Here is a 25,907-nt window from a genome sequence, read left to right as displayed (position 1 = left end):
TGTTGGTAAAATTGAGCCCCTTCAAATTATCAGCTTTTCCAACCAGAGTGGTCTCTATCTTATCTGGATTCAGTTTCATCTTGTTCCTCTTTAGCCACTTGCCATGTCATCCAAGCAAGGACCCAGAGTACAGTTTGTAGCCTCCAGGAGCTTTTAAAAAATGAAATACAGTGCTGATTATCAGTGTGTTAACGGCATCCAATGCCAAAGCTCCAGGCAATCTCATTGAGAACCTAGCACAGATATTATATAGCATCTGTGAAAGAAATGACCCCTGAGGCACCCCACATGTCAACTTTCAGGCAGTCAACTTAGCATCTCTATTGCTCACTCTCTGCATATAAAGAAGATTACGAAGAGTTCGTTTTTATATACCGACTTTCTCTACCACTTAAGGCAGAATCAAACTGGCTTATCATCACCTTCCCTTCCCCTCCCCACAACAGACATCCTGTGAGGTAGGTGGGGCTGAGAGATCTCTAAGAGAGCTGTGACTAGCCCAAGGTCACCCATCTGGCTTCGTATGAAGGAGTGGGAAAACCAACCCTGTTCACCAGATTAGAGTCCACTGCTCATGTGAAGGAGTGGGGAATCAAACCCGGTTCTCCAGATTAGAGTCCACTGCTTCTAACCACCACTCTTAACCACTATACCACACTGGCAAAGAAAATTGCAAGAGTCCAGTAGCACCTTAAAGGCTAATAAAATTTCTGGCAGGGTATAAGCTTTCATGAATCACAGCTCCCTTCTTCAGAAGGAACTGGCGTTTTCTATCTGAAGAAGGGAGCTGTGACTCACGAACGTTCATACCCTGCCAGAAATGTTGTTAATCTTTAAGGTGCTACTGGACTCTTGCTCTTTTCTACTGCCACAGACAGACTAACACAGCTGCCAGTCGTGATACGTCTCTGCATATGGTGTGACATGAAAGGACCAGAACCACCGGAGTCCCGTATCTCTCAAACTAATCTCCTGCTCTAAGTGGCTCAGCAAAATTGAACGGCCCATTACATCCAAACTGCTGACAAATCCAACAGGATGAACAAAGAAGTGTTTCCCCTGACTGTATGTGGAGATCACTCACCAGGGCCACCAGTACTACCTCTGCTCCGAAACTGGGACTGAAGCCAGATGAAACGGGTCAGAGCAGATGCGTCACCCAGGAAAACCTGAAATTGTTCTGCAACCATTTGCTAAATCGCTTTCCCCCGAAATTGTAGTTCCCCCCAATGCTAGCCACAGTTGACTAAAAAAATAAGGCCCGGGGTGTGTGTGTGTGTGTCGAAGAATGCCTTTCTGCAGCGACCATTTAAAAAGATCAGTGAAAATTATTTCAGAGGCTGCAATCCCGGTGCCCACTTACATGCGCATAAGCGACACTGAAATTCGTGGGCTTAATTTCTGAATAAACAAAGAGGCTTATGGTCATGTTGTACATGATTTCCACCATCACCATTTCTGTTCCTTTAACAAAGGCATACTTATGCATTTGCTTGCAGCACCGCATAATAGCAAATAACTTCCCAAGATCACAGAACACTGAGCTTTGGGAATTGTCTGCTGAAAACATTATGTCAGAGAGGTCTGATACAGGGCAACTCATTGTATTTATTTCTGTAACGGGCGCTAAAAGTATAGAGCTCTATAAAATGTAGTACATTGTTGAGCATGGAAAGGAGATTTTAAATAGGGCAAAGGGGTGTTACTGACAACATTCATCACAGGAGACTCTGCATTCCCCCAAATGCCACTTCCTCAATAACTCAAGTACCCCCAAATGCAGATGTGGCCTGTGTAAAATTGCACTGGTACTTTTCCTGATGACTATGCTGATGGAGCCCTGAGCTGGATAGCCCAGGCTAGCCTGATCTCGTCAGATCTCAGAAGCTAAGCAGGGTCAGCCCTGGTTAGTATTTGGATGGAGGACCACCAAGGAATACCAGGGTTGCTGTGCAGAGGAAGGTACTGGCAAACCACCTCTGTTAGTCTCTTGCCTTGAAAACTCCAAAAAGGGGTCGCCATAAGTCGGCTGCAACTTGACGGCACTTTACACACACACACACATGCTGATGGAATCCTTCCTGCTGGCAACTGCGAAGTGTAGACAAGCAAGTGGACAGCGTGGAGATCCAGTGCCATATGGGGGGTGGATGTGCTTTTCTCGTTGTATTCACTCCCTCCAGCATGTCACCAGATACGTTCAAACTTTAATGACAGAAAGCAGAGATGGGGTAAAGCAGAGGCTAGAAAGCAGTCTCAAATTGTGTTGTGAAAGACCCCTGCCTGAGACCCTGGAGAACCGCTGCCGGTCTGAGTAGACGATACTGACTTTGATGGAACAAGGGTCTGGTTCAGTATAAGGCAGCTTCATATGTGTTCATACGCTAAGCTTTAAAACGTCTGCCATCATCAAACCCGGACACAAGGACTTGGGAAGTGACTGCAGCCTGAAAGGAAGAGTGCCGCAGATCAAGACAGACCCGGAGTTAACCAACGGGCCAGCAAGTGCAATCCTCGTTGAAGTGAATGGGGCCATACAGCAGCAGTGATTGGTGGGCTCGGCCTCAAGGCGACACCTGCCAGCAGTCTGCAAAGCACTACCCAGGAGGGTCATCAGTCACTGACTTTTACGAGCAAAATCACGCATGCTCCGGCAATTAAAAGCCCACAAAGGAAAAGCCCATATGATCAACCAATCGACTGAATATTAATGAGTGACTCTCCCGTCCACATGATATGGCGCTCATGTGAGAGAGCATCTGTGTTCTCTTTCACAGAGGGCACGACGGGGCCAAAAAAAAAATCAGCTTCTGACAGGCTTTTGCTTCAAAGATCCAGTTGGAAGCCTCTGAAGGCGGTAAAATATCCAGCGTGAAGCAGCAGAAGGAAATTAAAACAGGAGCGTAAAAGAGGAAACTCAACAATTCAGGCCTCGTTTGTATTTGTTACGTTTATATTCTCCTTTTGTTCCACCACAGCGGCATACACCGGGTCCCAAGGAGGTCTCCCACCTAGATACTAAGCAGAATCCAGGCTTGCTTAGCTTCAGCAAAGTGGCTTTACCGTGTGCCTCAGCCCATAATCTAACTCACAATGTTTGCACTTAATGGTCTGGCTGACTCCCTCCTACTTTACTTCCTGTCCAGTAGATGTAAAATCTCATGTGTGATAAAGGATGGAGGAAATGAATAGGGGCTACAGCAGCAGCAGCAGTGGGGGATGAGGAAAAGAAGATGGACGCACCGGGCCGTGGGGTCTGAACCGGAATCTCTACTTGGAAAGAAGTGGTCAGACCAAATTCAGCAACATGCGGGGGAAATTTGGGGGGTCAGAAAGCAGAAGATATGCTTTACCCTTCCCAAATACCGGCAGTCATTCATAAAGTAAAACGGTCCATAATAAAACGTGGAAATCCTGTTCGTGTTGTAGTAATTTCAGTTATGCATTGTTATTTTTAATCAAGTTTGTCAGCGTGCTGAAAATATACCTCCTCGACCAACAGAAACACTTTTTAAAAACCCATGACACACCATGGTGCAGACGGATTCCTCTGCTCTTCTCCAGTTTCTCTGCCTGTGAGGAACCGCACACAACCCACTAACTGCTCTTTCACAGAGTCAAGGAAAATCAACACGTCATAATTAACAGGAAATTTTGCCATAGAAGAACAAAGAAAGAAAGAAATATTCAAGGTAACCCAAAAAAATTGGATGTGCTCACCGTTAAGAATAAATTTGTAACGAATATTAAAAGCAACATACAATATTTACAAAACAATTGCATTATTATTATTACTATTCTTACTAGTATTATTAGGCAGACCTTCTTCCTGACATTCTGTGTTGCTTTCTGTTGTCACTGGCACATATCCATCTTTTTTTCTTTTCAATCATAAGCAAAACCAGTAATGGACAATGCCAGTTGCACACTAAGCAGTATGAGAATAGCTATATTTGGAATCAACTTTCAAGAGCAGAAAAGATAACCGAGGAGATTAAGCACCTTTTTTAGGAGTAAAAAATAAAGACTGGCGGGGGAGGGCTTATGGCATATATGAACGGGACTATTCAATTATAAACTGTAGTGGGGGAGTAGAGATAATTTGTCCCTTTTGTTACAATACTAGGACTCAGGGTCTTCCAAAGAAGCTGACTAGCAGCACGTTTAGGACAGAGAAAAAGGAAAAATTATTTCACACAAAAATACCTAACCCATGGAATTAACTTCTACAAGGCATGGCAATGGAAAGTGTCTCACATGGCTTTGAAGAGATTAGAGAAATGCACAGCAAATATATTTATCAATGGGTATTAACCATGATAGTTAAACAGAACCTCCATAGTCAATGGAGTGGCCAGGTCCCTCTTCGCCACTGGCGGGAGGTTTTGGGGGTGCAGTCTGAGGAGGGCCGGGTTTGGGGAGAGGAGAGACTTCAATGCCATAGAGTCCAATTGCCAAAGCGGCCCATTTCTCCAGGCGAACTCATCTCTATCAGCTGGAGATCAGTCATAATAGCAGGGGATCTCCAGCTAGTACCCGGAGGTTGGCAACCCGAGGTATTGTGTGTGCCTCCTGTTCCTGCAGCTGTCATTGTGGGTTTGGCTGTGCCTTCAGTGCCAGCCATTTTAGGGTGGCACTTACTAGCACCCCATAAAATTCCAAAGGTGCCTGCAGGCTCAAGAAGGTTGGGAACTCAGGCAATGGATACAGTTCAAAAATAATAAACATAGATCACTGTATGTTTTAGACTATTGGCCTTTGGTTTTGTGCTGTTTTGCAGTGACTTATGCTAACCCACCCTCTGTGTATGCTTAGCACCCCTACCATAAATTTCTGACTTTAAATCTTTCTTTTATCTTTGTATATCAGCCATAAAATGAGAGAACACCCACACCCTGGTCCATTAAACAAGTGGAATATCGGTAAGATGCGTTCTGTTAAAGGCTGGAGGCAGTTAGTTTAGCTTCCTCTTCTCTAGCCCATTGAGATTATTCTGGAAGTCATGGGTTGAATACTTCAATATTTTCAAGCAGGGGAAATACATGACTCTTCTAAATCCTAACCTAACTATATCACTGTTCAATTCCAATTCTCAAGAGGCAACAATGATTGCATCAACTGAGTAGAAGGTTATAAAATGCCTTGGATAAAAAAGGAAAACCAAATCAAATCACCTTTGGCAAAGTGTTTGTAAAAAAGAGAAAAGAGAAAAAAAGCAAGGACATCTTTCAACTTTCAGATCTAGTCCCAAAACACAGGAAGTCAAACTGCTAATAAGAAAAATCTGAATTGCAAAAAGCCTTCATAAACCAAGGAGTATCATAACATTTAAAGAGCTAGAATTAGAAGCTTGCAGTAGTTCCTAATTATCTAGAAAACCAAAGAGTTTTACCTTAGACAAGAACAACAATTGAAACTGCAGGAACAAAGGGAAATGCCTTAAGTAATTATCATCTAGGAAAGCATTTTGGATTAAATATGTTCATGTCCTCCTGACCTAATACCTATGAAAAAAAAATCTAAAAATGGGAATGCCAGTATGGTTTAAAGGTTTACAGTACACTCCTAAACAAAGTTACATCCTTCCAAACTAGGGTTGCCAAGCTCCAGGTACTAGCTGGAGATCTCCTGCCATTACAACTGATCTCCAGCCGATAGAGATCAGTTCACCAGGAGAAAATGGCCACTTTGGCCATTGGACTCTATGGCATTGAAGTCCCTCCCCTCCCAGGGCTGCGCCCCCAAAACCTCCCGCCATGAGGGACTTATGGTACTAAAGTACACAGAAAACCCCGTTGTTTCCTGTTGTCACTGCAGATGCCTCCGCATTTGTATCAGTGATAAGAAGACCGGGGCAATCCTCCCCATGTATTTACAACTAAAGAACCATTTATATGTCTCTTTGCAATGTATGTTTGTACCACCTGCCACAAAGGATGCTTTTAAGGGCCCTTGGGGGGGGGGGATTCTACAAACTATTATTTTCCAGTTATGCTAACAAATGTCAGTTGACTTGGCCTGCATTCCACAGCAGAGATGTACTTCCAAAGCCCAGAGAATTGTCTGAAGACACATAACTGAGCTCTGCTACTGAGGCAAAGCAGGTCTAGCCCTGCAGGCTGCCTGATGGGTTGGGAACCATGCCTAAGCTACTCTGAATTCTCTCGAAATAAGAGTGGGGCACAAGTTGAATTAGCTTACTAACAAATAAATGGTGACACAGGCATAAACATTCCATACAAACTATTTATATCTCCCCTGGATTTGACTCAACTGTATCCATGGCAATTGTATGCTTTTACACAAATCTGAATTTGGTTGACACCTTTCAACCTGATTCCCAAAGATCAGTCAAGATCAGAGAATCTAGCTTTAAACTAAATGGCACCAGATCACCGCCAACCTAAATTGTCCGGTTGGCCACATTTGTTGATTGGGACTCCACCCTCTATATAACATTTTAAGGCCAGGTAAAACCAGCACAGCAGTTTAGAAAAGAAAGCTTGTTAAATGGCACACACAACTCTCTTTCCGTGCATAGGCAAGCCTTGTCTCAGCAGTGCAAGATGTTCAAGGCAAGATAATTTCAGTTGACTAACAAATGAGTCAATTCTATTTCAGAGAGACGTGGGGAGGAATACACAGTGTTTAATTAACATTGTCCTTCTTGTTTGAAAACAGGTCCCCTGTCCCCCAGTTTCACTGCACCAATGAGATGCAAAATATCCCAGGGAGACAAAGGGATACCCTCTTTGGGTAATACTGACACTAGACGCTGGCCTAGGGAAATTAGAAAAGTGTCCAAGGGAGGGATAGCTCCCTGACTCCAAATTAGGCCCTACTGTGCTGTAATCACACAAGGCTGATAACCAGTTTGTCGACAATCTGCCGCTCAAATATCTAATTTGAATTCTGGAATGGATAGTCTGATGATGTGATGCTTGTCAGTTTGCATGCTGCTCTCCGCTGAAGCCACTTAACGAATATTAAATTATTATTTTTAAAAGAGGAGTAACGCAACACACACACACACACACACACAAAAACCTTTTTCATTTTTTAATGCGTGTGATATGACCAACAGCCATCTCATTAACGTTAATATTCACGATTGATCGAGCTGGCATTCAGCTGTGGTGTTTACTACTAAAAAAAAGGAGGGGGATATACAAAATGGGTCAGAAGAGTGAAAAAGCAACTGCATGATGCTGAGAACCTAATACACTGAATATGTGATCCTCAACTTAGTATTGGTTCTGATTCACTGATTTGCCAATCAGATAGCTGTCCCGCAGCCAACGAATTTAAATTTCTGATTTTATAAGTGTTGATGGTTTTACTTCTAAGGGTTAGTTTCAAGTAATTTGTAATTGTTTTATTAGTCTGTTATTTTAATATGTATATTGTTTTATTCTGTTAGCTTCTTTGAGCAGGTATTTATTTTATTATTTATTTATTTAGATTTTTAACCCACCCTCAATCCCCGGCTAAGGCCGTGCTCATGGCGGCTAACAACAATGTTAATACAATAACATCCGGTAAGACCTACAGTCTGGTTCAGGTTCGTAGATGACACATTTACTATTTGGAGCCATGGTGAAGAAAAATTAATGGACTTTCTAAACCATCTTAATAATATCCATTCAAACATTCAGTTTACCATGGAAAAGGAAATTGAGGGTAAACTCCCATTTCTTGATACCCTTGTCATCCGTAAAACAAACTTTCAGTTAGGTCACAAGGTCTACCGGAAACCAACTCACACAGATCGCTACTTACACAAAAACTCCAACCACCACCCCCGACAGAAAAGAGGAATAATCAAAACATTAATGGACCGTGCAAGACGGATCTGTGAACCACAGTTTCTCAAGGAAGAAACTAATCATCTAAATCACGCACTGCTAGCAAACGGCTATTCCAAGAATGAAATCAGAAGGGCCATTAAACCAAAAAATCAGAAAACTCAGGAAAAACAGTCTCCCGTAGGAATGGTATTCTTGCCATTTATTAAAGGAGTCACTGATAGGATGGAGAAACTTTTGAAAAAACATAACCTACAAACAGTGTTTAAACCCACCAAGAAAATACAACAAATGCTACGATCAGCAAAAGACAAAAGAGACCCCCTCACCTCTGCAGGAGTATATCGTATACCTTGCAGCTGTGGACAAGTTTACATCGGGACAACAAAACGCAGCATACAAACAAGGATAAAAGAACATGAAAGATACTGCAGACTGGGCCAACCTGAGAAATCAGCAGTGGCTGAACATGGACTGACACAAACAGGACACAGGGTCTTATTCCAAGACACTGAAAAACTGGACAATTCTACCAACTATTTTGTCAGATTGCACAGAGAAGCCATTGAAATTCATGAACATCAGCACTTTAACAGAAAAGAAGAGAGTTTAAGAATGAATAAGGCTTGGCTTCCTGTCTTGAAAACCTCCAGACTAACAAAGACTACAGTCAACAATAGCCATGCAGATTAGCTTTGGATTTCACACATTGACAGATCACTTCAGGATACAATGGTTCCATATTAACATACCACACCCTCATTAGCACATTATCCTGATACTTACAGGACAATGGTTAGCACATTACCTTTGTTACTTTTTGTAGGACAATGATTCAGCTCAAACCCAACCCCTTTCTGACTATATATTACTCTTCCTACACACTTAACACTGAGAGACACTGTCCTTCAGTGTTACTCCTCTGAAGATGCCGGCCACAGCTGCTGGCGAAACGTCAGGAAAGAAAATACCAAGACCACGGTTACACAGCCCGGATAACCTACGAGAACCAACAATTTAACAGTCCCACAGATCATAGAAACATGATAATAACATAGATGGCGCTCATTTGTAGGGAGTAGAAACCGTTATAAGGCCTCGAAGCAGTCAGGGCCCCCACATTTACTTAGAACAGTATATAAACAACAGAAAATAAAAAAGGGTGGGGATAGGGAGGCCAATACTGATGGAAAACTGGAGCTGCCCTCATCTGTAGGCCTGGCAGAACAACTCTGTTTTTCAGGCCCTGCGGAATTCTTTGAGATCCTGCAGGGATCATTAGAAAGGGAGTTCCACCAGGCCGGGGCCAGCCAGACATTTTTTGGGCTGGGGACTATCAGAAGGTTGTTATTTGCAGAGCGTAATGCTCTCTGGGGAGGGGGATTGTACCAGGAGAGGCAGTCCCATAGGTATGAAGGTCCCAAACTGTGTAAGGCTTTAAAGGTTAAAACCAGCACCTTGAACCTGATTCAGTATTCCAGCTGGAGCCACTGCAGCTGATGAAGCACTGGCTGGAAATGGGCCCTCAGCAGGGTCCCCATGAGGACCCTTGCTGAGACATTTTGTACCAGCTGGAGTTTCCAGATCAGATTCAAGGGCAGTTCTACATAGAGCGACTTACAGTAATCTAGTATGAAGGTGACCATCCCATGGATCACTGTGGCTAAGTCAGGGCAGGAAAGGTAGGGCACCAACTGCCTGGCTCAGCGGAGATAGAAAAAAACCACCTTGGCCACAGCTATGACCTGAGCCTCCATTGTTAAGGAGGCATCAAGGGTCACACCCAAACTCCTGATGGTGGGCATAGGTGTTTGTTGCACGCTATCAAGAGTTGGGAGCCAGCACCCTACCCCAGAACTGCCCTGCCTGAGCCACAGGACCTCCGTCTTCAATGGATTTAGCTTCAGTTGGCTCTTTCTAAGCCATCCGATCATGGCTTCTACTAACCTGGCATCTGGAGAAATGGCATGCAAATATTCTAGAATTAGCCAGACAAATGCATAAATGAACAAAAGGGATTCCTCAAAAGATGGTGAGAAACCACACCCTAAAAACAGATTTCAGTAGATATACAATCACCACACTGTAGTCAAAGACTTTTCCATTTCACTTTGGCAGGGTGCAAGGATCTAAAAAAAAAAGGCTTACAGGATACTTTGGGCACAGAAAATGATAAGCCTTGCTTCCTGAAGCATAAATTCTATCAGTGTGGCAGGTGGAAGCAATTTGTTTCTGCCTTCAAAAGTCTGACTGGGGTTTTTGAGGGTTTCTGAAGCACAGCAGAGCAAAAAGAGAGTTATGTCCAAAGTCCAAGTCAGCTATCTAGTCACTGAAGCTGGTAAAGTCTTATTATATCCTTCTCTTGGCCCCATTCACGCAGCCAGGTTTATCATGTGGTAGCAGTTATAAAAAAGAATCTATTATCGGAAGAGCTTCCTTACCACTGTAAAATGGAAGCATCTTCCCAAATGATAGGCATGTAACTTGAAAGATACCATAGTAATTTACCTGATTTGTCTAATTTAGAACTCGCATGTCCTCATTTAACTGGATTAGGATCCAATTTATATTTGGATTGGGCTGGATTGGAGGCAGCAACACAATACAAGACTAAAAGAAACTCAAAACCTTTAGTGAAGCAAATAAAAAACAAAAACCCTATTCAATAGGTTACTTGATTTGCATCCTTGTTCACCAGCTCCAGTATGGAGTCTTTGAAGCACTAGCAGAAACAGGATTTCCAAAAAGCTCAACTATTCATCATTTGTGGTCAGACTAAGGAATTCCAGTCACCTCTACTAACCCAAACAAATGAAGAACTCCATCTTTTGCCTCTAGATTACACTTTTCCAGGACACCAAAATTGGCATTTTTAACAGACCGGATTAAGTGCTCTCTAAAGTACCCGACTGTTTCTGAGGAGACTCCAGGGGACTAGTGCCAGCTCCTTAATCACAAGAGCTTGCAATCATTATAATATAAAAAAGGCAGATGGGATTTACCTTCCTGACACAAATTTCATACAAGCACTATTCACAAGATGGCTCAGTGATGCTAACTACTGTAGTTAGAATAGGTCCATAATTTCCAAACTTCATTATCAAAAGTTCAAAACACATTTGCTAAAGCTTAATCAATAGATTTAATACATTTTTTTAAAACAGGGGCTAATATGTATGTAAATTAGGAAAAGGTAAAAAGAGTTGTACCCACTGTTTTAGAAAATGTGCATTATGTCCTTAGGATTTTTTTAAATTCATATTGCTAGCATATTCAATTTTGATACTTTGCATATAAACAAAAGAGACAATCAAGTCATTTTTCTAGTTTATATTTAAATTCAGAACTGGAATACTATAAATGCTAATTAAATACTTGATATAATGACAAAAATGAAGAAGCAACCCCACTGCAGACTAATTTCAATTTGCAAATTTCCCTAATTACAGTGTTTTGCTTGGAAAGTTGAAACTGTATCTAATATCTTTAAGAAAACTGAATAATCATTATCCATTCACCTTTTAAAAATATTTTAATACTCTTTTATCAGGGTTGATTATAACTGAGGTACAATTGGTTTTCCTGACAAACAAGTTGTAAAGTTAAATTAAATTTCAACAAAGTCAAATTAGATATGATATGCAGATGCAAATTTCCATAATATTATGAAAGAAAAACTTTAAACAAATGTTAGTAAATCAGGGTTATTCCTTTTAGACTGTACGGTCGGCACCAACAATTTTCATTGTACATATTCAAATTTAGAGAAGGATCATGTGTTATAGGAAGAATGCTGGAATATCTCTTGCTCCTCAGGCATCCAAGGCCTTGTTTTAAATTATATACTTTGAGGTAAAAATTGTAAGCTATAATTTAACAGTATTCAGGGACATCGAACTTTCTCTGGGTCATGCCCATATAGCTTGTTGTCTTCCACAATCTCTCTTTTACAATCCAAACTGAATGCCAAACAATATGTGACAGAGAGTTATTTGATTCATCTACCTGGGAACGACAATAAGAAGTAGAAAACCAACTGGTTAAGTCTTTCCATTTGTGCCATTTGTCCACTCAAATTCAACCTTTCAATGTCAGTTCTCCCTATGAGGCATAAGATACAGGAGCAGGCCAAAGCATAGGGTTGCCAACCTCCAGGTGGTGGCTGGAGATCTCCCGCTATTACAATTGATCTCCAGCCGATAGAGATCAGTTCACCTGGAGAAAATGGCCGCTTTGGCAAGTGGACTCTATGGCACTGAAGACCCTCCCCTCTCCAAACCCCGCCCTCCTCAGGCTCCACCCCCAAAATCTCCAGGTATTTCCCAACCTGGAGCTGGCAACCCTACCAAAACAGGAAGAGAAAGGATTCTGTAACACCTCCCCTCTAACAGTTCTCTGCTCCAAAATTTAACCTCCTGTGGCTGCTGCTCATTTTTTTAAAAAAAGGCAGTATAACATATCACAGAACTGCCTAAATTATGTAGTTTGACCTTGAAACGAGTGGCAGTAGGAGAGCTGAAAGAATAGAAAGAGATGGATGAGCGTGCGAAAGGAAGGAGGGAGCTTTTTTCTCTCCTCTATCCACTGCACACTCATGCATCCCTATGTTAGAGGACCTTATTTTGGCCCTGCTTTCAGCTAAGCATGCTTGAGTCATCTGGAACATTTTTGCAGGGCACCAAGCTTTCTCTTTTAGGAGTGGGGTGGAGTACAGCTCTGATGTGGACAAATTAGTCTACATCCTAGAGGATTATTAGAGGGGTTATGATAGCGTATAGTTTAAAAATTGTATTTTTTCATCTGACGTTTTAGAACCAGGTGGTTCTACACTACAAGCATATCTATTTCAGAGATACAAACAATGGGAGGTTAGTAAAACTGTCCATCCATTTGACCTTTACCCCTCACCTGTTCCCCTTCTTTCCTCTGTCGTGAGAAGAAGACACTTCACGGAAATATCGGGGTAAGCCCTGGAACTTTAGTTTGTTACACCCTCTAAATAAAAAGAGACAAAAAGTATATAAAACGTATAAACCTCTTGTCATAGCCTGAAAACTAAAGCAATGATTTGCATCCCCTAAGATTCTAACCAGATTCTGAGATCGGAAGCTGGTATCAGTAGGGGTGTAAATTTCATGTAATAATGCAACCATTCAACCCATCAAAATGTCACCATTTAAACATTAACAATATCCGTAATCTATCTAGACTGCATACATCTTCTTACATATTATCAAGCTATGCTACTTATTTTTGTTCCCAGAAATTAATATTTTAACACACTGCATTGCCAGTCCTGCATGCAGACAATAAACAGCCAGGCACAGAGGATCCTGGAATGCAGGTAACCCTTTTCCAGTTTTCCAAGCCTCGGAAAACCTTTCAATGTTTACAAAATACATAAATGGTACATGACTCCTTGTCTTGTTTAATCGGTCAAACGATTAATGTTTTACGTCTTGTACGTGTCAGGCTCCTCTCCTGCTGAAAGAAGCGAACAATTGAACTTGGGAGATACATGTATTGAGACATGTCCTTTACCTTGCAAGACAGAATGGTAGGAGAGGAAGGGAAAGGAAACATAGAAACACTGGCAGAGGAAGGATCACAAGACGGAGGGCATGGGGATACAAAGAAATGGTATTGGAAAGAAAAGGAAAGCGTTAGTTATCGGTGGCTCTCTGCTGAGGAATATGGAATGTCATGTGTCCAGGCCTGAACCCCTAGACTGAGAGGTGTGTTACTTGCCAGGGACAAAAATTAAAGATATTGCAGGCTGGATGCCAAAATTGATCAGACCTACAGATCATTACCCATTTGTGATGGTCCACGCGGGAACGAATGATATGGCCATGAACATCATCACACACATTAAGGCTGACTATGAAGTTCTCGGAAAGAAGCTGAAGGGAATGGGGGCACAGGTGGTATCCTCTTCGATCCTTCCCATCAGAGGAAGAGGAATGTGACAGGACAGAAGATAATGGTGAACCACTGGCTGCATTGGTGGTGCTGGCAGGAGCAGTTTGGATTCTGGGGCCTCAGGTTTTCTGGAAGATGGCCTACTAGCATGCAATGGACTCCACTTATCAAGATTGAGGAAGAATGTGTTTGGCAAGAACCTGGGGAGATTAATCAGGAGGGCTTTAAACTGACACCACAAAGGGAAGGAGATGAGCAACATAAAGATTTCAACGAAGGAGCGCAAACAGCAGACACCCACCTGGGAGGGCTGGGTCAAATGGAGCTGAAGGTACGGGGCTTCAGGTTTGTATGTACCAATATCCATATCTTGGGCAATAAGAAAGAAGAGTTTCAGCTTCTAATGCAGACAGAAGGATATGATTTAGTAGGCATTACAGAGACTTGGTGGGATGATTCCCATGACTGGACTTGTAGTAGTGGATGGATATGAGTTGTTCAGGAAAAACCGAAAGGGGCAAAGAGGCAGCACGAGTGGTGCTGTATGTGAGGAGAGGGTTTGCTTGTCAGGATATGCTAGAGGAGGCGGGTGACAGCCCAGTGGAAAGTCTCTGGGTGAGGATAAGGGAAAGAAGGATAAATAGTACTGTGGTTGGTCTGCTACAGACTACCTGACCAGGGTGAGGAGGTGGATGCTGTCCTCCTTGAGCAGCTTGACAGGGTATCCAAGCAAACTGACCTTGTAGTTATGAGTGACTTCAAGTTACCTGATGTGTGCTGGGAGACGAACTGTGCTGAGTCCAGAGTCACACAACTTCCTTTCTCAAATGGCGGAGGAAGCTATGAGCTGCTCAGCCATACTCGACTTAATATTAACCAACAGGCAAGAGTTGGTAGATGGGGTGAAGGGGTGGGGACCTTAGGGAGAAGTGACCATGTCCTTCTTGAATTCCTTTTGTTATGGGGGGGGGGGCGGCAAGGAAGAGCATAGCCACAATGTAGGCTAGATTTTAATAGGGCAGACCTTAACCAACTCAGAGGCATGATGAGAATCATTTCATGGGCAAGGAGCAAGTGAAGGGCTCTTGCAAGCTCAAGCCATCACTATTCCAGCAAGACAGAAACATGGTAGGAGATCCAAGAAGCCAATGTGGATGAACAGAGAACTCCACGATGAGCTAAGGAAGAAAAATGAAATATTCAAGAAATGGAGGGAATGATATACCTCTAAAGAAGAGTGTCTGCAGGCTGCTAGGCACTGTAGGTCAGCTATCAGAAAGGCCAAAGCTCAGACTGAGCTGAGGATGGCCAGGGAGTCTCGCTACAACAAGAAAAGCTTCTTCAGATATGTGAAGAGCAAACACAGAGTAAAAGAGGCAATAGACCCACTATTGGGTGAAAATGGAGAAATTCTGACAAAGGTAAAGAGAAAGCAGAAAGGCTCGATGCCTATTTTGCCTCACTTCAAAAAGGACGTGGACAGAATGGAGCGGGTGCAGAAGAGAGCAATAAGGATGATCAGCGGCCTGGAGACCAAGCCCTATGAGGAAAGGCTGAGAGAGCTGGGAATGTTCAGTCTGAAGCAGAGGAGGTTGAGGTGGGACATGGTTGTTTTCTTTAAGCATTTGAAAGGATGTCACTTAGAGGAGGGCTATTCCTGTTGGCAGCAGAGGATAGGACTTACAATAATGTGATTAAATTATGGGTGGGATGGTACTGGCTGGATATTAGGAGTTTGTTTTTACAGTAAGAGTAGAATCAGCTGCCTAGGGAGGTGGTAAGCTCCCCCTCACTGGCAGTCTTCTAGCAGCAGCTGGACTAACACTTGTCAGGAATGCTATAGGCTGATCCTGCAACAAGCAAGAGGGTTGGACTAGATGGTCTGTATGGCCCCTTCCAACTCCATGATTCTATAACATTCTAAGGGGTGAGACTTCTTGGGATATGCAAGTCTCAGCATCCAAAGTCATGAGATAGTTAACTGCTTCTTTGTTATTAAACTGCTAGATTTGCATGTAGCCAATAGGACATCAAGTAAAGCAGTTGATTCTAGAAGGGGGGAGTTTAAATTACATTGTGTTATCTAGTTTTTTGTTTTAGCTTGTCCATCGTGTAGGAGTTATATCTAGTTTGTTAGCTAAGGAATAAATCTTCATGCTTAAGCTAACACTAGCGTCTGTGATTATTTACAGCGCATTCCTGAAAGGAATGCCTGCGCCGGGCTTAGGAGGCAACCCAGCGGTGTTGCCTCCTAGGAGGTTTCGGCAGTGCCGAAACCTCCGCAAGGTGCCAAAAACCCGTGCAACCCCTAAAAGGGGTTTATTTGCCAAAAAATAAAAGGGGCGTTCCTGAGTCGAAATGGCTCAGGAGGCCGACTAACGTCGCCCCCCCGGGAACACCCCCCGCCCATCGCCGGAATGCCCCAGGAACTCCTGGCGGCCGGACGCCGGCGCTGGGGCCACTAACGCCTCTAATAGTGGTGCTAGGGCCACTAATGCCGCCGTGCGTCTCTCGTATGCTGACGTGGTGGGCTCTTGCGCCAGTGTGGGCTGCCGCAGGCCTCCAAAGGCTGTTCGCCGCAGCCGCAGCCGGTTCTCTGGAATGGGCTGTTACTCTGCTAAATGTAATGTATAATAACCAACAAAACAGGACTTCACGATCTCACTGCTGGTAAAATACCAAGGGCCAGCAGTGGGCATATGCCAATGCGAGTAAAAATAAATTTGATATTGCTGTTCATGCATATTACTGATAACAAGTGTGGTATAACAGTCAGTGTGCCAGACTAGGACTGGGGAGACCTGGATTCAAATTCCCACTCTGCCATGAAACTCAGTGCATAACTTGGGCAGATTACTGTCCAATAGCCTACCCAACATCACAGGATAAAATAGAAGGGAAAGGATAACAGAGAAAGGAGAGAGGAAGAACTGTGTGCTTGCAAGTTCTCTGGAGGAAGGGCAGGATGAAAGAGAGAATGCCACACTAAATTAACTTTCTATTGGTAATGAGACATAAGAACCAGGCAAGGGTGCGAGAGTGATGTTATAGGCATTAAAAGTTGTTTAATGTAATCCTGAAGTGATGGCTTTATTGTATTTTTCCTTATTGCATAATTTTTTGTGTGTGCTGTATGAAAATTACCTGCATCCCCATTCAATAAAAAAGTGCGGCAGCATTATTTTTGAAGAATACAGTATTCAAAAGTATCAGTACAATAAAAAGAATATTGAAAAAGTAGTTCCTTAAACAAATCTAATAAGAGACTCATAATGAGAGGACCATAAATGTCTGAGCAAATCACACACGCATATTAACCTAATCCCCAGAGTATTATTAAGTGTGCTTGGAACATGTAGTGATGGTGGGGTGCGGTGGGGGGAAGAGGCACTAAATGAGGATGAGTTGCTCTGCTCGAAACCTGGAACAGGCAGATCAGGACCAATTCAGCAGCAGGGGGCCTTGTTACTATAACAACTGAAAACTCCTGTGAATTCGGAAAGAGTCGAGAGTTACTGAGCAGAAGGTTGCAAAGAGCTTGCAGAATGAGGGTAGCATGTGACGAGGCTGCTGCTGTGGAAAAGCGGCATTTGGCTCCAAAGGCCATTCAGGCAGAGAAAGAGGGAGAAAAGCAGATAGCTAACCTCTTTGAACAGCTGTGAAACCCAGAAGACCTTTTGAATTCCTCTCAACAAGAGCACATCAAACAAGAGCGTGGAAGACCAGAAGCGAACCGAAATAACTAAGGCACGGTACACTCCACATCGAGGAAGCACCTATTTTTTTCACATTGTCCGAGAAGGTGAAATATGGATAATTAAAATGAAAAAGTAACTAATCATGCTGTGGGTATGAGCCCCAACTGGAAGCATATGGATTGTTTACATCATCTCAAGTACCAGAGTATGGAACAGTTGGAGAGATGAATCTTGTAGGAATAGTCCCCAGACTTTGAATGGGGTAAAACAGGATTGTGCTTCCCTGTAACTGTTGTTTATAGAGTGATCTTCTGTGCAGGCACACATTGGGACTGTGTGTGCGCAGGCCAGCCACAGAAAAGATTTCCAAAGCTTTCTAGCAGACTGGGAGCGACTATCCCACCACTGGCGCTTTCCCACCAAAACAATTACATGACCAGGAGGAGGGGCGCTATTCCCTCATTTCTCTCCATGTCACTGCCAGAGAAACCAAGAAACTAAGGTTCCAGGGAGTTCATGGCAGGGCAGGAGGGAGGGATGTCATAGAATCATAGAGTTGGAAGGGACCACCAGGGTCATCTAGTCCAACCTCTGCACAATGCAGGAAATTCACAACTACCTCCCCCACACATCCCCAGTGCCCAGAAGATAGCCAAGATGCCCTCCCTTTCATGAACTGCTTAAGTTCATAGAATCAGTATTGCTGACACATGGCCATCGAAACTCTTCTTAAAAACCTCCAGGGAAGGAGAGCTTACCACCTCCCAAGGAAGCCTGTTCCACTGAGGAACCGCTCTAACTGTTAGAAAATTCTTTCTAATGTCTAGATGGAAACTCTTTTGATTTAATTTCAACCTGTTGGTTCTGGTCTGACTTTCTGGGGCAACAGAAAACAACCTGGCACCCTCCTCTATGGCTAAACATACCCAGCTCCTTCAACCTTTCCTCATATGACTTGGTCCTATGTGTTCCTAGGTGTTCCTGCACAGAAAACCATTCGATGAGCAACAGTTACAGGTAAGTGTAACCCCATTTTCATTGTCATGGCTTCTGTGCAGTCCCACGCTGGGAGGCTATCAAGCTCACCAAGTGAAGGAGGTGGGTGTGAAGTTCTCAAAGGAAGTGACCATGGAGGACCACCTTCCCAACAGTTTTTTTTAGCATCCCATACTGACATTCACTCAGAGCTGCTTTAAAGACACTCCTTCCTTCTCAGGGTAACCTGCACCAAGAATGGGCAAGCATATAATAGTTCCACAAGCTACTTATACATGACATATGAATTTAATAAAATAGCATGTTTTTATGTTTAATAAACTGGAAGACTAAGTATAAACCATTGAATTCACCTGCAAATTACAGCACACTTTCTGTAAAAAGGATCTCTCCCCCCTCCATACATTACTGTTTATTGGTTCTGGACTACTATATTCAGCAGAAATGAGAGAGGAAAGTGGGCTACGCAGCCTATCAGCAGCTTGAACTGAGCTACTAAATAAGCATGCCTCTCTGCTATGGGCTGCAAGTGACGTCTCCCATCACTCTCCCCTCCAGCCAGGCTGACTGCCTAGAGATGTTGTAGAAAGGAGTAAGAAACGTGTTAATGGGCTATCGGCTGATTAAATTTGCAGCTCAAACAACAGGGCAATAAGAGCAGATTTCTCCGGTACGGATGGAGTGAGAGGCAAACTGAAAGTACCGCAATTACTCTTAATGCTGGGGTCACGCTTGCACTGCCTGGTGTCTCTGCCTCAGAAGGAAAAGGGTCTGATCATTTCAAACACCCAGTACTATCAGTGCTGGCTTGTGTGTGTGTGTGTGTAAAGTGCCGTCAGGTCACAGCCGACTTCTGGTGACCCCTTATGGGGTTTTCAAGGCCAGAGACTAACAGAGGTGGTTTGCCAGTACCTTCCTCTGCACAGCAACCCTGGTATCCCTTGGTGGTCTCCCATCCAAATACTAACCAGGGCTGACCCTGCTTAGCTTCTGAGATCTGACAAGATTAGGCTAGCCTGGGCCATCCAGGTCAGGGCATCAGTGCTGGCTTAGTCCCCTCCATAGGTGAGGCTGGCCAACTACCTCTGTTGCTACCCTTTAAGCGGCTGGGTAAACAGCAGCTACAGGACTCGTATAAGAAGGAACAATTCAGTCTTTCTCAGGAACCTAATCATGCCTAATGAATACTGCAAGCTTGCTTTGCTCTGCCTGCGGTAGCAGCCGTCCTGCTTCAAGTAAACAATCCCGCCTGAATGTAGACATATTAGCCTGCGCAGACAGCTCAGTTTTGCAAGAAATGCAAGGCAGTCACGCTGATTTGTCTTCTGGGTCCCAGGGGTGGAGGGCCGAAGTGATTCACAGGCGATTTGCAATGACCAATGAGTGCTGAGCAACACAGCCCTCAGAAGCTGCACTTGTGAATTAATTTCTTCCTCTTAGCTGGAAGTCAGAAGTGGCTATAATTCAACTCCCCTTTAAACGTCGCTGTTGTCTGGAAATCCTGAAATGTTAATTGCTTCTTTATATTATCTGCTTATTTCACCCTTTAAGCTGCCGTCAACACCAGGGCTCTGTATAAAATTAAAGCCTCTAATCAGAAGAGAGGCAGTGATAAAGTCCCACTTTACACTAAATGCCTTATAAAAAAAAAGTCAGAACTCCACATGTTGATTTTGCACAATTCTTTTCACCTTGATGACATGGCACCACAGAATCATAGAGTTGGAAGGGACCACCAGGATCATTTAGTCCAACCCCTTGCACAATGCAGGAAATTCACAACCACCCTCCCCCCACACCCCCAGTGACCCCCACTGCATGCCCAGATGGCCAAGATGCCCTCCCTCTCATCATCTGCCTAAGGTAATAGAATCAGCATTGCTAAAAGATGGCCATCTAGCCTCTGCTTAAAAACCTCCAGGGAAGGAGAGCTTATCACCTCCCAAGGAAGCCTGTTCCACTGAGGAATCGCTCTAACTGTTAAAAAATTCATCCTAATGTCTAGACGGAACTCTTTTGATTTAATTTCAACCCGCTGGTTCTGGTCTGACCTTCTGGGGCAACAGAAAACAACTTGGCACCATCCTCCATATGACAGCCCTTCAAGTACTTGAAGATGGTTATCATATCCCCTCTACACTAGGGTTTCCAGCTCCAGATTGGGAAATACCTGGAGATTTTGGGGGTGGAGGAGGGCAAGATTTGGAGAGGGGAGGGACTTCAATGCCCTAGAGTCCAATTGCCAAAGTGGCCATTTTCTCCAGGGCAACTTATCTCTGTCACCTGGAGATCAGTTGTAATAGAGGGAGATCTTCAGCCACCACCTGGAAGTTGGCAATCCTACCCTATACCTTTCCCTAACATCATTAGAGTGGGTGCCCTGGCTGGCTTCTTCAAGCAGGTCATTCTGAAAGGTTGAGGCCACAACCAAATGAGCTCCAGCTCAGCAGGCCCACATATTTCTGACAGGTGGAAACAGCTAGCAGGAGCTAGTTTGAACAGCACAACTGGTGCATTGGGGTCATATAGGGAGAGGAGGTCCTTCAGATATGTATACTGTATGTCAACAAGAGCTCTGAAAGTAAGAACCGGCAGTGTAAACTGAGCCTGGAACCAAACACGCAACCAATGAAGTTGCATTAAGACAGCTGTAATGTGTTCATAACGGCGAATCCCAGGTGATAAACCGGCAACCACATTTTGTGCTAACTGAAGTTTACAAGTTGTCTTTAAGGGCAGCCTTGCACAGAGCGCGTTGTAATGTTCACGGCCCAGAGAACATGAATCAGTGAACATCTAGTGCGGACTGAGACTTCACTATCTTCGTTAAGGGCAATGACTGCTTAGAGTCTCTATAGGTCGGCTGAGCCTTGAGGGATTTCTGCACACCCCATCAGCTCTCTGGTGTTCTAAGAATCCCAGCATTAATTCCAGTTTTAAAGAAATGTTAATCACGAAGACCTCATGGTTGTAAAGATATGGCGGTTGAAATTACAGAGCAAAAATCAGAACGTTTTAAATGTCCATCAAAAGGGCTGTGTGTGGTGTGTGAATCCCAAAATATGTTTCAAGGCTCTCTTTCCCTGACCTTCTCCACAACCCCTTCTTCCAAGCACTGAAGACCTGATCAACTTTGGGAGACTCTCTGGAGCAACAACTGATGTAACACAAAGCTCTCTAACTGGAAGGAAAACAGGAAAGCCCCCCAGGATCAGTCCAAAGGTCCATCTTTGTCCAGCATAATTTTTCTCATGGTGGCCCACTAGGAGCCTCTGGGAAGCTCACTAAAGCAACCACCCCCAGCAAATTGTGTTGAGAGTTATACTGGCTCTGAACATGCCTCTTTCATTTAGCTATCATAGCTAACAGCTGTTTAAAGACCTGTCCCCCACAGATTTGCCAACAAGCCAACAGGTAGTGGCCATCACGACATTTCGGGGCAGCAAATTATCCATTGCGTGAGGAGGTACCTTGAATCAAAACCTTGGTATATATGGCCTTATGTGAAGTCAGACCATTGGTTCATGTAGCTGAGTATTGTCCGCCCTGACTGGCAGTAACTCTTCAAAGTCTCAAACAGAGAAAAGTCTCAACCAGCATCTGCTACCTGAGATCCTTTTAAGTGGAGAAGCCAGGTGTTGAGTTTAGGACCTCCTGCATACAAACCCCTCCCCCGCACCCAGATGGAACAAGTTCACCCTGGAGCTTCTAATAATCATATAATGGACGGGGACCATCACTCAGGATGTTTTGCACATGACTGCCCGCTTCCAACTCTGGTTCAGAAAACTGATTTGTATGTAATAATAAATAATTAAGATCAACCACTCCCATCAACATGGTGCGACTGAAGCAGCAAATAAACAACTGGACTTGAGAAAACTGAAGCTTGGGTGGGAAAAAAGGACAATATAACTGACTCTGTTAATTAAAGCCCAAGCTTACATGAAACTCGGTTCCACGGAATTCAATGGGGCATTCTTCCCACTGTATTTGCATTAAAAAGAGGGAAGGAAAACACTGTTTTCTTTGCCACATCAAAAGCAAATATGCATAAATCGCTTGAAATTGTCTTTTTTGGTGAGGAACCAATGCACGAATGGCTATAAAAGGTGCTGCAAGTCAGCACAGAATCATAATGGACTGCACCAAGTTCTTAAAAATTAAAAACACAGTGGTTGAAACACAAAAGAACACTCTTCAAATATCAAGCACCAGGCCACATGTCATGTTGACCCAGCATGCAACTCCAGGAGGTGTGGGTAGGCTGTGTTGATGTTATCCTAATAAACAGCCAGAAGCAGCAGTGAGTTAGATGGTAAAAGGGGGGGGGTTAATTTGCAGGCTCAAATGATCCCAAAAACAAAAGGCAGACCTTGAAATTCACCTATTGCCACAGACATGGATCATCAATCACAACCCTGTTCTGGAAATTGTACAAAGTTTGTATAACAATCATATGGAGGTTCATTTTCTTCCGTATTCTACTATCAAGCTTTAGGAGTCCATTCTAAAAGGTATAAGGAAATTTTAGGGATCGTGAAAAGCCTGGACCCCAACCTTAGGAGAGGCTGATCTCCATCAGGTCAACTACCCCACGCAATGAAAAGTAAGGCTTCTGCTATCCCCACCTGTCCTACCAGGCCTCTTTCTTTGACTTTTTGTGCCTGCTATCTGGTGTAAGGGCTGCTCAACAAGCAGGATTGAATATAAAGAGCCAAACATAACTACACAATGTTGCTGGACCCAGAGCCCCACTGGCATATTTTTTACAAGTTCTGAAACATCTCAACATTAAGGAAAGAACATGTAATTTCCCCAAATATAGGTTGTCTCTTGCAATAAAGCACACCTGAAAATATACTGGAAAGAGACTAAGATTTGGTAAATTACCAGCGAAAGTAACCTAGAGGTCATGTTAAATTGTGGTAATACAATCAATTAAGGCAACCTCATTTCTACCTTACACCATTCTACAATAAGAGCATGGACTTCACTGTACAACCAGTCTATTATTATGGTTATTTTGCATTACAAATCTCATAAACCTCTATTATTCAACTGGCCATAGTGATAACAGAGCAAAGGAAACAAACCCTTTAGTTAGATACCTTATCAATGTCTCATTTCACTCAGTTTCCATAAAGTAAGGCAATGGTGAGCAGCCACCCGTCAGAGACCTTTGTGTGATCTTGCTTCTTTTCCCTTAGAGCTTGTGAGATTAGGAATATTGGAATACCCACTACTGAACGCATCGGTTTGTTGGGGGAAGCCTTGGCAGGATGGCTGAAACAGATGGGTACTGCTTTGCTTATCACTGAGGTAAAATTAAACCGGGAAACACTCAGAAACCAGGGGCACTTCCACACATGCTGGATAATGCACTTCCAATCCCTGGCATCTCCAGTTAAAGGGACTAGGCAAGTAGGTGATGTGAAAGACCTCTGCCTGAGACCGTGGAGAGCGGCTGCCTGAGTAGACAATACTGACTTTGATGGTCTGATTCAGTATAAGGCAGCTTCATGTGTTCATGTGTGTTCATGAAATGCGGACATCCAGAAGGCTCCAGTGCTCTATTTATGTCACCTCTGTTCTCAAATCATCTGGTCTCTCGCAAGCTCAATAATGTAAAATGGGGGGGAAATCAAGTCATTTTTCCTTCACAATGCCTTGCTAAAGGATGATCCATGCCTCTTATTTTTTCTGGGTCCCCCCCCCTCTTTTGATCTTCCTGTTGCCTCTCTTACACAAAGCAAGCAAGAAAAGCTGATCAGGAAAAGAGTGCTTGGCCTAACAAGCCTGTCCCCCAGAGGGATATATTTTCCTAAGGACTGAAAAAAACATAAGAATGGTTTTTGGGCTATACATTTTGTTATCCTGTTTCCTTCCCTGAAAGAAAAGAAGAAGCCTATCTCAAAACTCATTTTCATGTTATTTGCTTTGATGGTCTCATTTACAAAATGATTCCATATGTTGCCTATTATACTATGTGTTATGGATTTATTTCTGATGTCCTGGTTCAATACCAATTTCCTAACATTTTAAATTAGATCTTCTGTGCTCGGGGTAAAATAAAATAAAAACTCACCGTGGTAAACTGTTCATTTTTTTTCCTCAGCGAGCACAGACTGAAAAGACATACCATGTTAAGCGCAGTGAAAAATACTGCTGCCTATAAAAGTTTGTTGATTTATACCAAAATCTGTAGCAAATCTGGATTCTTCCATCGACATTCCCCCCCCCCTCTGTGCAGGTGATTTCCACCCATCTCTGGTATTGATGTGCATGTCATAAGAACAAAAGAAAGCAAGGCCATGCTGGATCAGACCAAGGTCCATCAAGTCCAGCAGTGTGTTCAAACAGTGGTCAACCAGGTGCCTCTAGGAAGCCCACAAATAAGATAACTGCAGCAGCATTATCCTACCTGTGTTCTAATGCACCTAATATGATAGGCATGCTCCTCTGATCCTGGAGAGAATAGGCTCCAGTGCTCTATGTGCCAACTTGTGTCTGAGCGCTGAAATGGGCAACGGTTAAATGGGCAACGGTTGGACTACTGAACACTTATGAATCCTTTATAACAACTTGTCATTTTCTCAGTGATGCATTTCACTGTTTGGCAGATGTTACCTCTGTGTCTGATGTTATTGTGTGTGTCTGATGTTATTGTGTAGTTCTAAGTGATCATGTTTTATTGCACTTAACCTAGTATATGTTACTTCCCACCATTATATTCCTTCTTTATGTGAAACAAATTGGCCATTGTCAGCATAATAATCTAGAAAGCAGCTTGATCCCTGTTTTCCAGTGACATGGTATCAGCAAGTGCCAATTCACAGAATGGGTATCAGTCAGTTTCCCATAAACAGTGGGAAAGGCAACTTATACATGATCAGCATATATAAGTAGCTACCACTGGTTATCCCTTCTTCTGCAACAATCTTGCCCTTTACATTGACAAGCTCCTGTATGATTTGCTTGTTGTTCCTACATTTGTTACTTTATATACCTCTGTAAATGTTACGGATTACATTCCCAACTTACAACTTAAGTGCTATATATATAGGATCAGTTCATGTGCACCTGGCTTAACGTAGCTCGATTCACACAATCTCATCCCATCTTTGTTCTCCTTAAATTTATCATGGGGAAGAGTACAGGAATCCATTTCTCCCTCCATCATGGGGTTGCAAAATTTGGCCAAGTGTGGGTATGAACTTTGTGTGTGTGTTAAGTGCCATCAAGTTGCTTCCAACTCACAGAGATCCTATGAATCAATGTCCTCCAAAACATTCCTATCCTTAATAGCCTTGCTCAGATCTTGCAAATTGAGGGCCATGGCTTCCTTTATAGAGTCAATCCATCTCTTTTCCTGCTGCCTTCAACTTTTCCTAGCATGATTGTCTTTTCCAGTGACTCCTGTCTTCTCATAATGAACTAGCCTGTACGATTTGGCAACGCTTAAAGATTTCAGTAGTTATAGTGG

At 43.3% G+C, this 25,907-nt stretch overlaps 1 protein-coding gene across 4 annotated transcripts in view; it reads right to left on the bottom strand.

The window, feature by feature from the left end:
- PTPRG (protein tyrosine phosphatase receptor type G) overlaps nucleotides 1-25,907 on the bottom strand; it is a 669,402-nt gene that overhangs the window by 61,869 nt on the left and 581,626 nt on the right. For 2 of the 4 annotated variants that reach the window (XM_056855280.1, XM_056855297.1), the window contains exon 14: nucleotides 12,714-12,800. The exons of the other annotated variants lie outside the window; for them this stretch is intronic. In XM_056855280.1, the coding sequence (XP_056711258.1) occupies nucleotides 12,714-12,800 (87 nt within the window). The remainder of the gene's footprint in view (nucleotides 1-12,713; nucleotides 12,801-25,907) is intronic. 4 annotated transcript variants of the gene reach the window in all.

Source organism: Euleptes europaea, chromosome 1, assembly GCF_029931775.1.
Source record: "Euleptes europaea isolate rEulEur1 chromosome 1, rEulEur1.hap1, whole genome shotgun sequence".
NCBI lineage: Eukaryota > Metazoa > Chordata > Lepidosauria > Squamata > Sphaerodactylidae > Euleptes > Euleptes europaea.
This window is presented reverse-complemented; position numbering and strand designations above follow the sequence as displayed.